Here is a 17083-nt window from a genome sequence, read left to right as displayed (position 1 = left end):
ATGCTCCTTCCTCTCTTCGTTAGGTGGATCCCATCTCTTCCTAACAATCCTTGCGCCCAGAACAGAGTCCCATGGTCGAAGAAACCAAAGCCCTCTTTGCGACACCATCTGCGCAACCACGCATTTACGTCCTCAATTTGACGATCCCTGCCCAGTCCTTTCCCTTCAACAGGGAGGATGGAGGAGAATACCACTTGCGCTCCAAATTCTTGGATCCTTCTTCCTAGCACTACATAATCCGCAGTAACACGCTCAAGATCATTCTTGGCCGTATCATTAGTTCCCATGTGAAGAAGCAGGAAGGGATAGCGATCCGAAGGTTTGATCAGCTTGGTAAGCCTCTCAGTGACATCCTGAATGCGAGCTCCCGGTAAGTAGCACACCTCTCGAGATTCCAGGTCCGGACAGCAGAGGGATGGCTCAGTCCCTCTTAGGAGGGAGTCCCCGACCACCAACACCCGTCGTTTCCTTTTGGGCGTGGTGGCCGTGGAACTCCCATCCATAGGACTACGCATCCCATGCCTTCCAGTAGATGGTGTTCCCTTCTGGTTTCTTCCTTGTGAGGTCCCTTCCAGAGCTTTCAGCACTACAGAGCCTGTGGAGAGAGCTTGAAAGCGATTGCTTACCTCTATAGCATTGGGGGATTCCCGTGCTGGCCTTTTTCCCCTTCTAGAAATTACATGCTGCCAGTTCTCTTCTTGGTCACGTACTGCCCTCTCTGGCTCTTCTGCCTACCCTGCTTGAAGGATTAAATGCTGCCTTCTATCGAGGAAGTCTTCATCCTCTCTGATCAAGCGTAGGGTCCACACTTGGGCCTCCAGTCCTCTAATTTTTTATTCCAAAATGTCGACCAGCTTGCACTTGGTGCAGATGAAATCCGTTCTTTCTTCTGGGAGGAAGACAAACATGGCACACGCTGTGCAGGTAACAACAGCAGACCCATCACCAACCATCGCTGCTGTCCTGGAAAAGGGATTTAAAAAGAAAGGTAAGTGAACCTCCCGCCCTTCCCTCTCCCCAACTCCCTCTCAAAACTCCCTGTTAGCAATCACCAGTTTGCAAGCTCCTTGGTCGCTTGCCAACTGCCTTATAAAGCCCCTCTCCCTACCAAGGCTCAGCCAATCAGCAGAGGCTTCTAGAATTCAAACTTTAATTAGAAGCCAACAGTTTCCACTGAAATTCAAATCCCAGGCTTCATTTGCAAGTGCGGTATGCCTACATTACCCTCCTAGTTCGAACTAGGGTGGTAGTGTAGACATACCCCCAGGGTTGTTAGCCTTGGCCTGTAGGAGTAAAAACATTTGTTCATCAAAATCTACAAAAGTGTAATCTCTGTATAGGACTCTACCACTTGACACATTATCACTCTGATTCCATCTCTGGCGTACTCTCGTCTCATACAAGTTATGTCTGGTGTGAACAGTCCATCCTGCAAGACAGTCTGCCATGCTGCAGAGTTAGACAACACAGAAGACTTTTGCCAATCGAACAGCCTTTTCCTTACATTTCTATCCTTCACTTGTCCATGGAATTAACATGTGCTCAAGGGGCTGGCAAAATATGGCCCACAGGCTGGATCCAGCCTGTCTGACATTTCTGTCTGGCCTGCCATGACTCTGACACTTGAGGAAACTACCCCGGGCCCTTTAAATCACCACCAATGCTCCAGGCAGCACATGCCAGGCAACACTAAAGGTTGCTTGGGGGAGGCTAGCCACCAGCCCCTCTCTTTCAGGGTCCTGTAGCGAGAACCCCCACCTTGCCATGGATAACTCTTGACTGATGTGGGGAAGTGATCGACTCATTATTGATAACACAATCAAATATTGCATTCCAAATGATGCTGATATAGATATATAGGAAACTATATTATTGCTAGTTGGTTGCAAGCATCTCATTTTTAATTAATGGAAGAGTGTCTCATATCTGTGAGTTTAAAAAGGACCATGACGGTGCACAAATATTTGAGGTACAATAGATGCCAGACATTATACAGTTCTATACAGACTTAAAAAAAAAAACCACCAAAAACAAATAAAGAGGAATCCTTCTAAAGCAATTCAGAAGCATCTTGCATTTTCAAATTAAACAGACAAATTTACTTAAAAATAAAGGTAACCAATACAGAAGTATTAATAGTTAAAAGTGGACAAATGAAAGGTAAATTCGGATTTATCATCTGTCTCAAAAGTAAGAGTTGACAAGGTGGATTAGTATTTAGAAAAACCCTAAGAAATTATACTGTCAAATATTATAGATAATTGTGTTCCTGAACACTCTGGGTATGTCTACACTACCACCCTAGTTCAAACTAGGCTGGTTAATGTAGGCAACCGAAGTTACAAATGAAGCCCGGGATTTGAATTTCCCGGGCTTCATTTGCATCTTCCCGGGCGCCGCCATTTTTAAATGTCCGCTAGTTCGGACTCCGTGCCCACGGCTACACGCGGCACGAACTAGGTAGTTCGGATTAGGCTTCCTATTCCGAACTACCGTTACTCCTCGTGGAAACATTTGAGGTTTTAAATCTATTCTTTGTCTCAAAATGCCTTGAGTTTTCATCTTTAGGGAAAAAAGATTCCTATTAAGTAAAATGACTTAATGATCAAGGGTCATCATTGAATGTTACAGTTGGGTTTAGAAAATTGAATCCTTGATCACTGATTTCTATAAAATGTTGTATGAAACTCTTGTATATTAGTATCAGAACCTTTTGCAGAATGGAGATGGCTGTTAAAGATTAGACTGGATTAAATTATTATACTGACTGTGTGAAAGTGTTTTCATAGCCACAACAATTGGATCAGCCTGAATTTTCCATTAGGAAACAAGTAGTTAGGATAAGGTATGCATTGATTTCTCATGGGCTTCATTCATGTTGTAGAAACATTATAGCTAGCAAGACTAATTATGCAGAAGAGATTTTTTTTCCACTTTAAAAGTAAAACTGAGCTTCAGATGATAAAAATACAAGATAAGGTTCTGCTTTGAGCAGGGCATTGGACTAGATGACCTACTGAGGTCTCCTCCAACCCCAATATTCTATGATAAGGAACTCAGCATTAATTAGAAATCTAGGGTTGTGGTTTATAGAGCTGTGAAAGCTCCCTAAAAGTGAAAGGCCAGGGGTGCCCAAACATGGCCTGCCCCCTACATCAGCCCATGTTCCAGAGTCCCTGCCTTAAAGAATATTGGTTCATGTATATTCTGTTTATATACTGTCCTCTTCAAAATGTAGGTGGAGCTGCTAGTGTTTCCAGTTGAATTGGTTTGTATATTATTAGAATCTTTTCCAGTTAGCTTTGACAATGTTTGACTATGATACCCTCTAGTACAGGCCTGGGCAAAATACAGCCTGTGGGCTGGATCCAGCCTGCCAAGCCACTGGATACGGCCTGCATACGCAGCAAGGAGCCCCAAACAGGCTCCCTGCTTGCCCCACCCCACCCACACACCTCTCAGAAAATCGGCTGCTGGGCTGTTTCTCTTTCACAACTGGGAGCAGGGGGAAGGGGGAAATGGTGCCTCATGTGCTGCTCCCACCCCCAGCACAATCCCATTGGCAGGCTGCCTCAGAAACGTGCTGGGCTGCAGTCTGGGAGTCACCTAGGTAAGTCTCCCAGCCAGAGCATGCCTCTGGCACGCCAACCTCCCCCTCCCAACCCTCTGCCCCCTGCTTCTGCCATCCTACTCCATATAACCCAAACCCTCTGCCCCTTTCCTGCACCCATATTCCCTCCCACAACAGGTAGCTCAGTTCCCTGCCCCAGATCACAACCCCCTCCTGCCATAGATTCCAACCCAGACCCCTGCACCCCAGGTCACAACCCCTTCCTGTCCTAGGTCACAACTCAAATCCCTGCATCCTAGTAAGGAACCCCAGGTCACAACTGCCTTCCTCACCCAAACTCCACACTCCTTCCTGCACCATTGTCCCTTATTCCAAGCTCCCTTCTGCACCCAAATTCTATCCCAGACACTGCACTGCCTCCATTAATATCATGGAAGAGTGCAGCCCTCAACCACTTACCGAATTCTTGGAGTGGCTCCCCCATAAAAAATGATTGCCCACCCCTGCTCTAATGAAAGCCATAATTATTTATTAAAGCATAAAATGATTCTTTCTAAATTATCTTACAATCAATGTAGCACTGGCAGAAGAAATACACTAAAAGACTTTGAACATTTTAATTTAAAGAGAGTTGGTGGGCCAGATGGCTGCTTCATCCCTCAGTCTTGAATGGCCAATGTGTTACAGCCCTTTTATTTACATTTATTTATTGACATATTATCATCTTCTTCTACTCATTACCATTCCTTTTAACTTTGTGATATCAGAGCTTAAAAGGCTTTAAGTTTGGTCTGAATTTTTGGGTTCTGATTTTTTTCTTTTCAATATTTATGCCTCTAATACTCATTTTCTTTACAGCAGTGTGGTAGCCATATCGGTCTCAGAATATGCGCTAGCCAAGGGAGTAAGGTCATATTGTTTACTGGACCATCTTCTGTTAGTCCATAGCTCTACTGGACTTCTCAACCGAAATACTAGTTTATGGTTCATTACAACAATTTTACCTTCCATTACAGCTATGACACTTCGGTTACTTTTTCTGAGAGCAGAAGATGAGCTTTGTGAGGCTTGAAAGCTTCGCTCTTCAACCAACAGAATTTGGTCCAATAAAAGATATTGCCTTGCCAAATAAGGGACGTTTTTCACTCTGTGTTTGTGCAAGTCATGTGCTTTTCATGTGCCTATGCTATACTCAAAATTGAATTTAATATTTGTATATCAGAGGTATTGGATTTCAGTCTATAGGTGTAATAACATAATTACCAGTGATAGTAGGAAGGACATTTTTTCTTTCCTTACCCCTGGACACTCTCTCACAAAAGAAAACATCAGTGAATTTTTCTAAACATTTTTTGGCATTTTCTAAAATAGAAGGATTTTTCCATTTTGTTGATAAAACATAGGCGTTTTAATTGAAAATGGATATTTTAAAACTTAATTTTTCTTTTAATTGGGAAGCTGCTTACTACTGTGGGGATGGGGAGTCGACAAATTCCTGGACCAGCTGTAACAGCCACTAAAAATATAGAAATCTATTTTCACTATCTTTTAACTCATACAGTATTTTTGTCACATGCTTTTGATTATAATTTAGTTTGATATCAAAGTGTGTAATTCTTTGCCTAGCATAGATTAATTTTGTCAACCCACCCTCTTACATTTATATCAAGTGCAATGATTTTACTTATTTCAGTATCAGCTCATTTTTAGCCAGACTAGTGTTTCAGGGAATAAAAAAATAACAGCTTCTTTAGTAAAGCTACCTATATTTAAATCAACTGAGAGTCTATATCCTTTTAAAGAATTGAAACTCCTGCTCCACTTGATTTTGAGGTGTCCATTTTAAATAATTCTAGGATTTATTAGTTGGACTTTGGTTTAAGATATTTTTGTATCTCTAGAAGAGAGAGGGTTTCTTGAATTACTATAATATTGCTTCTATCTCTCTTACTCCTTAAAAGTAAGGACTCTGGGGAACATGTATGGTATGGTAATCTCTTAAATTAGTTTGCATTTCATTACTGATACAGAAACCTTATTCTCCAAGTACCTTTTATCATGTTCATTATTTTTCCCACTTATGGTCCAAAAGTCAATATATGGGGCAGTCTATTTTATCTAATCTGCTCCAGAATTATTCTCTGCATCGGGTAGCCAACCCATTTAACAAAGAGAGCCAAAACAGTGGTGGAAAAAATGTGAAGAGCTGTACCAGAATTGTCAAAAAAAGCCCCCCAGAACAGACTTATCAAGCAAAAAATAAATAAAATAGAAGCCCCCCAGAACAGAACAGCGGGGGTTAGGAGCCATTGGAAGGGGCGCAGGAGCAGCTTCGCGAGCTACACTTTTGGGGAGCAAGAGCCTCATGTGGCTCACGAGCGGCAGGTTGGCCATGGCTGCTCTACATATTCATCTTGTAGTAGGGATGTTGAAATGTGTTTAATTATGTAATCATGTATCTGCGGAACATGTCAGCAGTTACACGGTTATTTGCGTGGGAGGGGGCAGGTGGGAGCCAGTGCATGCAGGAAGATGGCTGCCCTTGTGCACCAGCTTTTACGTCCTCCCATCCCGCACTTGTGCCTCTAATACCATGCATGTTAACTATGAGCTCAGGCTCTTTGGTTAACTGTGTAAACAGTGACACTCTCACATCCCTTCCTTGTTGTCTGATGTAAGACAAGTTGTCACATTGTCACACTTAATTTAACCTGAGTACGCTTACCCAAATTTAAGAAAACGCTTTATTCCATTGAGAATTTATCCTATATGCGGAAAATTCTGGGATCCCGGCTTTCTGTCTTAGGATCAATGAAGGTGGGATGCATGCTGGCAGTTGTCCTCCGGCAAGTTTCATAATCTACAGTTGTCTTCAAAGTTATGGTTTTGATGCAAGCACCTTTCTGCTGTTGAATAATCCAATGGGTATGTCAAAGGAAATCTGAAGAGAAGTCAAGGCAATATGAAGTAACATGAGACCCCACTCAGTTCCCTCTCTGGTTATACTGGGCAAGTCATTGGTAGCAGTGGGTGAATGAGTAGCACAGAAGACTCACTCTTCAAATAGACACCACTGCAGGACAGTATTTTCCATTCCCAGATGTGGATCCTTAGGATGTTCCTGTTTAAGAGGTCTCAACCTGATCACTTGAGTTAGTTATTTGGAAACGCATAGGGTTAGGGCCAAAGGATTCTAATCATTCATCCGAGGTAATAATGTAGTTAGAGAATGGTTCTAAAATGATGCATGTACAATATAGTATTATTTGACAGTTTTATAATAACCTGTATCAAATAATCGGATACCTTGATCCCAGTTATTGCTGTAGAAATGTGGAAATGAAAAATGAGACAATTGATGAACCTTACAATAAATGTGTTCCCCTCAAATTTTGTTGTAATTTTTTTAATGGGAAAGCGTGCAAGCCTAAAATGACTTAGGTCAGATATAATTAGCTTTGAGAAACATTAATATTATCATTCCATTACAGAACAGGGATATTAATGTGTGTCACCCCCTGGAGACAAATGAGGCACTTTTATAACTGGCCTTCAGTGCAGGTAGGGAGAAAGTCAGATCAGGCAAGTTATTATTAAACATTCTCTGGCCTACAGACATATCCAGTTAAAGCACCAGATTCCTTTGTACTCTTGTGGGTTGAGAAAGGAAGTTGATAATTCTGAGAAAGGGTGGAAGAGAGTTTTTATGAATTGGTTCCCAGGATAACTTGAGGGAATGGAATGTTACAGTCAATTTTTGTCCCTTCCACTGTTGATGGGGGAATACAAGTCCTTCTTATGTGAGAAATGATATGCACAAAGTGTACATTGGTTTTAAAATTCCCTTCCTGGTTAAATGATCTCTTTAAGGACAGGAGTCAACCTATCACTATAATGAATATAATTTCCGTACACATTCCATGATTGTGAGGAACTCTGTTTTTCCAGAAGATCAGTTTGGCAGTCAGCTAGTCAGGATCATATTCTCTACCCACTCCCAAAAAGTTGGTAAACTGACCAGGGATATTGAGAGGACAGATTGTTTAGAAATGGGATAGGACAAATAAGCAGGGAGGGTAGAAACAGGTAGTCCGTGACAGCCTGTCCTTTCTGAAACTGGACTGTAGGCAGTTCTGTCATTGGCCATGCACCAGAGTTAAGGTGAATTAAATAACTTATGGTGCTGCAGTGAAGGAGATACAGATATAGTGGTTAAGGGGAATACTGCCACAGGCATGTCCTTGAAAACATTCTAGAAATTCCCACTGCACTAGTACAGGCCTGGAGCTCCCTGAAGCCTTTACATTACTCTTGGATTGTTCTATTCTGAGTGACAGAGCTGAGTATTGGACTACAAGTAATTAATGTACCAAGTGATTATTTAGTTCAAAATGATTCTACTTACAATTATTTTATTTACCTAGCCCAAAGCAGCTTTCTCTAATTTTGTCTAACTGAAACTATCAATTTCTCTTCTTAAATTATGACAAATCATTTAGATTCTCTATTTAAAAATATAAGTTTGAGGTTGTGTTAAATAAAAGCTGAGCACTTCAGCTACTAACTATTAAATCTGATCACTGATGAAAATCACCTTTGTAGCTTGCTGTCAGTTTCAGGGAAAGATGGAGAGTGGGAAAGTGAAGATTTTACTTGGAATGAAAAGTCTGTATAAAAGTCTGGTGAAAAGTTGATTTGACAGGGTATTTTTCATGTATTTGATTAATATTAAGACTGTCTTTTCTGTGAATAGCTGAGTTTCCACTGTTCAAGTGGGTCAAGTATCATCTTTCCTTACTATCCTTGAATCAATACTCAAGTACAGCATGAAATAACAATAATGTTTTAAAAGCATTCCCACAGAAATAGCTATCATCTTCACTGGGAGCACAATTGACCTACAAAGCAGCAAGGCTGCTATAATTAAAGCGCACATTTGAAGTTCTGTCTTATAGCTATTAACATGTTTTGAAAACCCCATGAAAAATGCGGGGTTTGGAGAGAGATCATGATGTTCTTTCTGAGGCAGAGTAATATACAGTAGCAATCAATAAGGTATATAACGGCTATATGCTTCAGGATTTACATACCACATATTATTTATCAATTAAAACACAAGTAATGTTTTTCTCAAGTGGTATTTGTACACACTCAGTAACACAGATGGACTTCAGCTGGACATTGATTTTTCACAAAAAGTAAAACCAACCAACCAACCACCCACCCACCCAAACAAGTGTTTTTCTCGCACATGCCAGAATGAAGAAGGATCATAAAGTTCTAAGACCTCCTATTCCCTAGATTATATCTAGAGTTGCTTAGGAATTATCCATCAGAAATGTGTGTTTGATGTAAAATAGAAGTTTCTGAAAAAATTCAATTTTCTCTGGAAAAAATTCAGTTGTGTCAACATGTTTCGAGTTTTTTCATTGGGGAAATCAAAATGAATTATTTCAGTCTGGGTAACTAGAACAGAAATATTTCCAGTTTGCCCCCCTTAATTTAAAATGTTTTTCATTTTAGAACAGTTTTTATATTAATCAGTGTTTGCCTGAGCTGCCACATTGCCTGATGGAACTTGCAGTTTGATTTTCTACTGCACAACATCTTCATGATGCTTCACAGTCTCTCATCTGGTTGAACAGATACAATACATCATGCAAGCATGTGACCAGAGTGCACAATAGGAGACACAGTCTGGCAGGGAAATCCTGTCTATAGAAGAGAATGGGGGTATGAAGCAAGTGAACTCCAACTCCAGTAAAGCACCATGGCAGCTCAGGGGGACACAAATTAATGTCAAACTGAGCCAGAATAAAATGTTTCTATTTGATTCAGCAAACCTGACAAAATGGAAATTATTTGTTTCCAATACATTTTTAACTTCTCCCTAATTTGGGATGAAAACAGACAGAGATAGCCAAATTTCCAGGATGATGGAACTTTCACTCTTCAGTGAGCTCTAGTTATATACAGCATTCCCTTTAATCTTTTCCATCAATGTGTGGATTTTTACTATCCATGTGCAAAATATTTTTATATGGACTGCCAATAGAAACAAAAAACATAGCTGTGGGTGCTCTGCTAATTATTCAGGCAGTATTTGAATCTCTCCTGAATGGCCACACAAGTTCACAGCTTACAGGGAACACTGGCCCTGTATTAATATTGCTGCACAATTCATGTTAAGATATACGACCAGTATTTCCTGTAAGCTGTGTACAGTGTTGAAGTAATAGAAATCATGAGTGCTTTGTGCAAAAATGGATATTGCGGTATTACCCTCTGTCTTCTCCTTTCCTATGTTTCCATAGTATCACCTTCTTTCTCCCCTCCCTATCTATTTCTCTTCTCCTCGCAGTCCCCACCCAAACACCAAGGCCAAAAATGACAAAAATTGCTTCCCTTGAGAGCCATTTTATTGTTTTCATATTTTAACTTTCAGTTTGTTGGATGATTTTTTTTTTAAAAGTAGTTTTTGAAAAATCTATGAAAGGCTCCCTCTTTACTTAATTTATTATTATTTATTTTAATTTAATTTTACAGTAATTCCGGAGTTTGATGCTCAAGTGACTCTTGCACTGGAGGACTTAAGCGGGAACACAATGCATCAGTTTGATGATAATCAGTTTGAGGACATCTCAAAGAAGATCTATGATACAATTCGTGACACCAGATGTTCAGTCATGATGATTCGAGTAAGTTTCTTCTTTCATATCTTGACTCTACATTAATAACATTATTCAGCAGTTGGGACACCATTGGACCTTCACAAGAATAGAGCTAAATAATAAGGTACTGTTGCCACAAAATACAGATCCAGATTTGCACAGTTTTGGATTCTTCTGGTACTTGGATTCTGGGTTATTTGAATAGACCCAAGTATAATTTAGAGTCATGAGTGATGAGTATCATAAGCCAGTAGAAGCAAAGTCTCTGGCCCTAGCCTAAGTCCCCACCCTGGCTCTTTCTCCCCCTGAACTTGGTGGAAGCTCAGCTCAGGCTGGGGATTGGTTGGTTGGCTGCTTCTTCTGGCTGGTGGTCAGGGTGGCCTGGGACCTCTTGGGCCTGGACCAGGACTCCTCCAGCTGCCAAATAGGTGCTGGGACTCAGGACTCTGTGGGCAAAGAGAGGTGAAATGGGGAGGGATTATGGCAGAAGAGGCAGGCTGTGGGGACTAACCTTATTTAAATTCTTCTGTCTCTGACACCGCAGGCTGCTGTGGGCTACATCCCTACTACTGCAGGCTGCTCAGGGTTGCTGCCAGTCCCTGTCCCCCATCCTGCTGCTTCTGCCTGGCCCTGCTTTCAGATTGTCCTCCTGCCACTAGGCTCCCAAGCTCTCTGATCCAGGATCATCCATGGTCATTCCAGACTATGGATGTTGCCAGAACAGAAATTGCTGGTTTTGGCAGGTGCAACCTGTAATAGCATTGGGCTAGTTAGAGCATTGCTTGCAGTTGCCTATCCAGTCACAGGCTCACAATAGTGTGGTAAAATATGCAGTATGGGCTGGCTAAGCCTGACTTTTATTAAAGAAGAGGCAAAAGGAGAGAGCTAATGTAAATCCAACAGGCAAAACCAAACCTCTGACCTCAATGTATGCATCTCTCCTGCTAGAGCTAAAAGTAATCTGGCTGTCAGGTAAGGCTGTAGAGGAAACTAATTCTTTCTCTCTGTAAGTGGGGTCTAAGTGCCACTAGATGAGAAAGTGAACCACACCCAGTAGGTGTGTGGGTTACATACATCCCCTGGCTGAAAAAGCACATCCCAAGCTACAGAGATATCCCAACTGAAATCTCAGATGAGCCCCCATTTGTAATGTTGACAGGTGGAACCAAACCAGGGAACCTCAGGAGTTTAATGCTTGATCTAGAAGCGCTCAGCTAAGGCTATACAGGAAACTCATTTTTTCTCTCTGCAAGTGGTCTAAGTGCCATTAGATGGCACAATGCATCACACTCAGTAGGTGTATGAGTTACACTAGGAAAGAAAAAATGAGGTAGAGGAAGGAAGAAGAGACACTGGGGATAGAAGGTAGGTGAATTCTTACATTTCAGGTAGTATTTGGGTTTTGCTGGATCTGGAAGAAGTAGCAGTGGTGGTATCATTTGTGTCTGGGTCCAGATTAGTTAGTATTTTTCTCAAGAGTTGGATGTCTGGTATCCTAGGAGACCGTTGGGGTAGTAATCAGGATGGTAAAGCTCACTACACCCATTACTGTCACATAGTTGCTACTTCTGCTCATTCTTCCTTAGCTTCTCTTCTTTTTAAGAATAATCAAAGGGAGCATTGGGAGCAGAATAGTCTGCCCTCTCATTACTTTATTTACTAATTGTCCTAGTTTCCAAAATGCAGTTTGTGGATTTCTGGTTCCACACTCTTTTGCTTACCAAACCTGGTCTCTCCACAATCCCTGAAGTTTTATCAGTGTGTCTTTGTTTGGATTCATTTGGTCTATCTCTCTCTCTCGCATCTTTTGCAGGAATAATTTTTGTTGTTCTGTCATCTTGTGAATTTACACTCCCTTTTTACATTTGAGCTTGCAATTATGGTAAATTTGTAGGCCCAATTATTACAACATAAAAATCATTTATAATGAAATTCCATTTATAACAAAGAGTGTATGTGCACATGCACTTTAAAAATATACGTCACTGGAAGTGGACTCAACTGTTTGAATAGTCAAGAAATAAGCAAGCAAAACAAAGTCCTGAGAAAAGCTCAGGAGATCAAGAAAAGATTGTCATTAAACAGGGCACCTGGGCTTTTCTACTTCATGAACTCCACCATGCAAAGACCAATATTAGAAGCCTTTTAAGGGTTCAGCAGAATGACAGCTGCCACTTCATCCTCCCGAAGGGACATTTAGTGATGTATGCTGCTGAACCAAAAGTAAAGCATGGCATTATTTTGAGTAAAGATGCATTTGCATTTCTAATGAGACAGTCCAGTCAATGCCAGGCTTATTTCAGTCTACCTATTAGTCGCTGTAGTAAATCTGACTTATTCAAGCATATGCAGTAACCATAGCAGCCAACATGCGGAAATTTAGAGTTCTATAGCCAACTGTAGGAGCTCATTGATATTGTGCCAAAGACCAATGTGCTGCTGATTACATGGGACTTCAATACTAAAATGAGGGAAGAATTGTTGATCAAAATATAATTGGAAAATATACATGAAGAAGGACACCAATTCAGAGTTCTTTTCAACATCAAAGCGGAAGCTCTGCAGATCAGCTCCACAGGAACCATTTCGAGCATGTAATTAGAGAGAATATTTTAAAAAGTAGATCTTCTTAACAGTAAAACCCTGCCAGATCCCATTATTAACTCAGTCTTTCAAAATTTAAGCTTCACTTTAGATGCGTAAAAACACTCACTCCAGCCATACAGGTATAGTGTGGAAAACAGCTTATTGTTGAATAGCTGTTCAACAAAGCACTGTCCAAAGAATTTGAACCTGGGTTTCTGATCTCAGCTGAGTGTTCACATCACTAAGCTGTTATATATTGGGGGTATGGGGTGTTTGGCAGTAGCAACTCCTCATTTTGATGAATAGGAGCTAAGTCCCCATGTAAATCTAGGTCAAAAATTTGAAATGTTCAGTTTTGAAAATATAACAATGTACTATTTAAACACTTTTCCCATTTTTTTAATGAAACAATTAACCAGAAGTGGCATAGATTCATGAAATTTTTCAGCCAACATGAATTTGGAAGGGGGAGGGGTGGTTAGGCCACAAAAAGTTAACCTGTCACTCATACTATACTTGATCAGTCTAGAAAAGAAAGCAGCCTAACAGTTAAAACAGAACTTATTTTGGTGGGGTATGGAATCAGACTTCTAATAATTTCAGAGCTTTTGGGACACAGTGAATAGCCAGAAGAGTGGCTGTATGTTGAAAGTTCTGGCATCTGATAATAAGGGGCTAGCTATGATTTATAATGTCTATAAAATATCAGAGGGGTAGCCATGTTAGTCTGAATCTGCATAAACAACGAGAAGTGGGTCTTTGCCCACGAAAGCTTATGCTCCAATATATCTGTTAGTCTATAAGATGCCACAGGACTTCTTGTTGTTAATGTCTATAAACTATCATAATAATTACTAATGACTAGTAGTAATTCCAAGACACACGACTATGTTAATAGGGAGGTAAGGTTGAGGGTGTCAGTAATGTAAGTGTAAAAATCATTAAAAGCAAGAAACCCAAATGTGTAGGTTTAAAAAATACAATTAAGGCACCTGTGACTACAGTATTTTAGTGTTTGTGGTTTCAAATTAGACTAATTTGACTGTTAAAGGTTTGGGGGAGGGCGTTTCATGGTGTCTCAATAGGGTAGAGTGAAGACTGGCTACGTAGAAAGGCTGCAATAATATAAGGTTACTCTGTATTTCCCACTGGCCTACAGAACCAACTCTAGGCAACAGGGGAGTATGGTGCATTGATTTTAGGGGTGGGTCACTGAGTGGTCTCCATTTTCATGCTTGGGAACTCCTTTGGGACAATTCAGTTCCACAGCATGTCTAATTTGGGCCAGTGACTAGAGGCTGAACTCTTAGGAGGAAGAGATAATAGTTTGAGATAACTGGTCAAAAGTGCTCACATGAGCCATAGATGGTTCTTGTTGTCTATAAAGGAGGCATAGGAGCTAAAGGAGGCGTGTCAGTTCTAATCTAGAGTGTGCCCTTGGGTGTTGTGGTGTCAGGACAAGCTGGCTCATTGTTACATATTCCATTTATATGTCATGTGGCCTTTAACACAATATTTTTGTCACTTCTTAGGCTCTTCAGTCCCCCATGGAATGAACCTAATATAGGAATTAAATTAATGTAATACAGTCAGTAAAATGTTTTCACTCCTCACCAGCTTAGTCTTTGTTAATAGATCTCTGACCATTTAGTTAGTAAGAGTGTATTTGATCAACATTCTCTAAAGTCTAAGTACTGGCAAGAAGGGAATTTTGAGTAACAAAGTTTATCTTAGATTGATCAGGCATCATTAAAGGAGTTTGGTAGGGTTACACAGTTCCTCTGCATCTGTTCAGCTCCTAGAAATAAATACTTTTCCATGTTGCCCTTTTTGAGTATTAGTTTTGCTCGTGTTAAGTGCTGAAATACATTATTCTAAGGGCATTTAAGTGTATCTACAATTATTGATTACAGATAACATGGAATTAAGCTTTCACTTGAATGTGAAGTGGGACATTGGACCATATGGGCTCAATGTGTAAATGGAGAGACAGGTTTTGGTTCATGGAACTGTTTGAGAGTAAGGTGAGCAGATACTGTCCTGTTATAATTATCTGTACTCCATTTTGTTTGATGTGAAACTCAAAGGCAGTAATATTTTGAACATTTACAGAAGTGTCATAGGCATCGTCTGGATAAGAGAATGCTGCCAGGGACTATATTGCAGAATGGAGAAAAAATGTGAAATTCAAAATCAAAAGTATCTGAAAATCAGAGAGAAGTAGCACAGATGCTACTGGCTAAACAATATAAATGCAGGTATTTACTAGTACCTTTAAACCAGGATGCTCATGGCTCACTAACCTCAATGTGCTCTTGTGATTGGTTGAGAATATTGTTGACTTAGGGTAAGTCTACACTGCAACACTATATTTTGAAATAACTAGTGCTATTCCGAAATAACTTAGGGTATGTCTATACTAGCCCCCTAGTTCGAACTAGGGAGGCTAATGTAGGCATTCGAAGTTGCAAATGAAGCCCAGGATTTAAATATCCTGGGCTTTATTTGCATGTTCCCGTCTGGTCACCATTTTTAAATTCCAGTAGTCCAAAGTAACTGCCCACGGCTACATGCAGCAGTGAAACGGTAATTTGAACTAAGCCCTTAGTTCGAATTAATTGTTATTCATCCTGGAATGAGGTGTAACAGTTATTCAAACTAAGGTCTTAGTTTGAATTACCGTTTCACTGCCGCGTGTAGCCGCAGGCAGTTACTTCGGACTACTGGAATTTAAAAATGGTGCCCGGACAGGAACATACAAATAAAGCCCAGGATATTTAAATCCCGGGCTTCATTTGCAACTTCGAATGCCTACATTAGCCTCCCTAGTTCGAACTAGGGGGCTAGTGTAGACATACCCTTAGTCTGCTTCTACACAGCAGGCACTTATTTTGAAATAGCGTCAAAATACTGTCAAGCTGAAGGACTTCTTACTCTGACTCCTGTAACCCTCATTGTATGAGGAGTAAGGGAAGTTGGAGGAGGAGTGCTCTATTTCGAAATAAGTGCTGTGTGGATGCTCCCAATTTCGAAATAAGCTATTTTGAAATAAGATACACTGTTGACGTAGGTCAATTTGCCTAACTTGTTTTGAGTTAAGCCATGCAGTGTAGACACACCCTTACTGGGATAACAGCAAGGATGCATTTGTCTTGATGCCCATAAGTGTGTCCAATGAATGAGTAATTCTCTTAAAAATATAATGTTGAAAAAGGTTTTGTAATAGGAACGTTGCCTCACATGCTGGCAGGCTAGCCCACTCAGAGAGTAACACAGAAGTGCAACTTTTGTTTAGCTATCAACTCCAGAGCCAGATTAAGAGGCATTGCCCTGCACCCTTCTCAAGAGCCAGATATCTGTTCCAGGGAGTCGCTAGTATCTCTTTGGTTTCAGGGCTGTAATCATCTAAGAAAGGAGTCATGCTGCCCTATGCTTGGAAGTTTCCTTCTGAAATGCATTGGAGATTGAATTGAGGGCTACTTGCCTGGGCAGTCAAATATAACATTGGTGTGGGGCACGGAGATAAGAACAATGGGCCACACACATGCTTCTAATGACAATCTCTAATGAGTAGTCTCTCTCTTCAATGGGTCTGTCTCTCACACACATGTTATCACTCTACATTTCTGTCTTGGTGAATGACATTTATAAAGCAAATCTAAAGATTCTCTGTCATTGGTTGTCTCTATGCTAAGCATGTTATTTAATGCTTTCTACTTCTTTAATAACATGAAGTTGTCATGAGACATTACTTGGAGTGGATGACGCTCTACTATGCCTAGACTGAGCCCGAGTGCCCAGTCTTTAGCTGGTATAAATTGGTAAATCCATTGACCTCAGTGAAACTATGCCACTTGAGGATCTGCTGAGGTTCTACAGTGGAATGCTGCCCAGCCTTTACATTATATAAGCATACAGTCCAGTAATTGGGTAAGAACATTTACAATGTTTACGTCTGTTATAAAGCTAAGGATTGCGAGTCAGTTTTGGCTTGTTATTTATGTCATTTTGGACTGATTTAATACATTCCTGTGTCGCGTATTGCTCACTTAAAACTGTCCCATTGATGCTTTTGTATGATGGATTGTTGAATGCTTTCCTCTCTAGCAGCCACATTTATTCTAGAAACTTCTTCCAGCTGCTGAGCTGGTCTGTCCCTTTCTACTTTTCTATTATTCTGAGCCCTTTAAATTTACAGCCAAAGTCTAGAAATAACCTCTGTTCACTTGGAAAGCTATTATAGAGAACTTCCATC

General features: G+C 40.6%; 1 protein-coding gene across 5 annotated transcripts in view; it reads left to right on the top strand.

Moving 5' to 3' along the window:
• The window catches only part of CTNNA3 (catenin alpha 3), a 1028503-nt gene that overhangs the window by 835489 nt on the left and 175931 nt on the right, over nt 1-17083 (top strand). For all 5 annotated transcript variants that reach the window (XM_089780114.1, XM_089780115.1, XM_089780112.1 and 2 more), the window contains one exon: nt 10118-10269. In XM_089780114.1, coding sequence (XP_089636240.1) covers nt 10118-10269 — 152 coding nt within the window. The remainder of the gene's footprint in view (nt 1-10117; nt 10270-17083) is intronic.

This window comes from Pelodiscus sinensis, chromosome 8 (genome assembly GCF_052426305.1).
Source record: "Pelodiscus sinensis isolate ZL-2025 chromosome 8, ASM5242630v1, whole genome shotgun sequence".
Classification (NCBI taxonomy): Eukaryota; Metazoa; Chordata; order Testudines; family Trionychidae; genus Pelodiscus; species Pelodiscus sinensis.
This window is presented reverse-complemented; position numbering and strand designations above follow the sequence as displayed.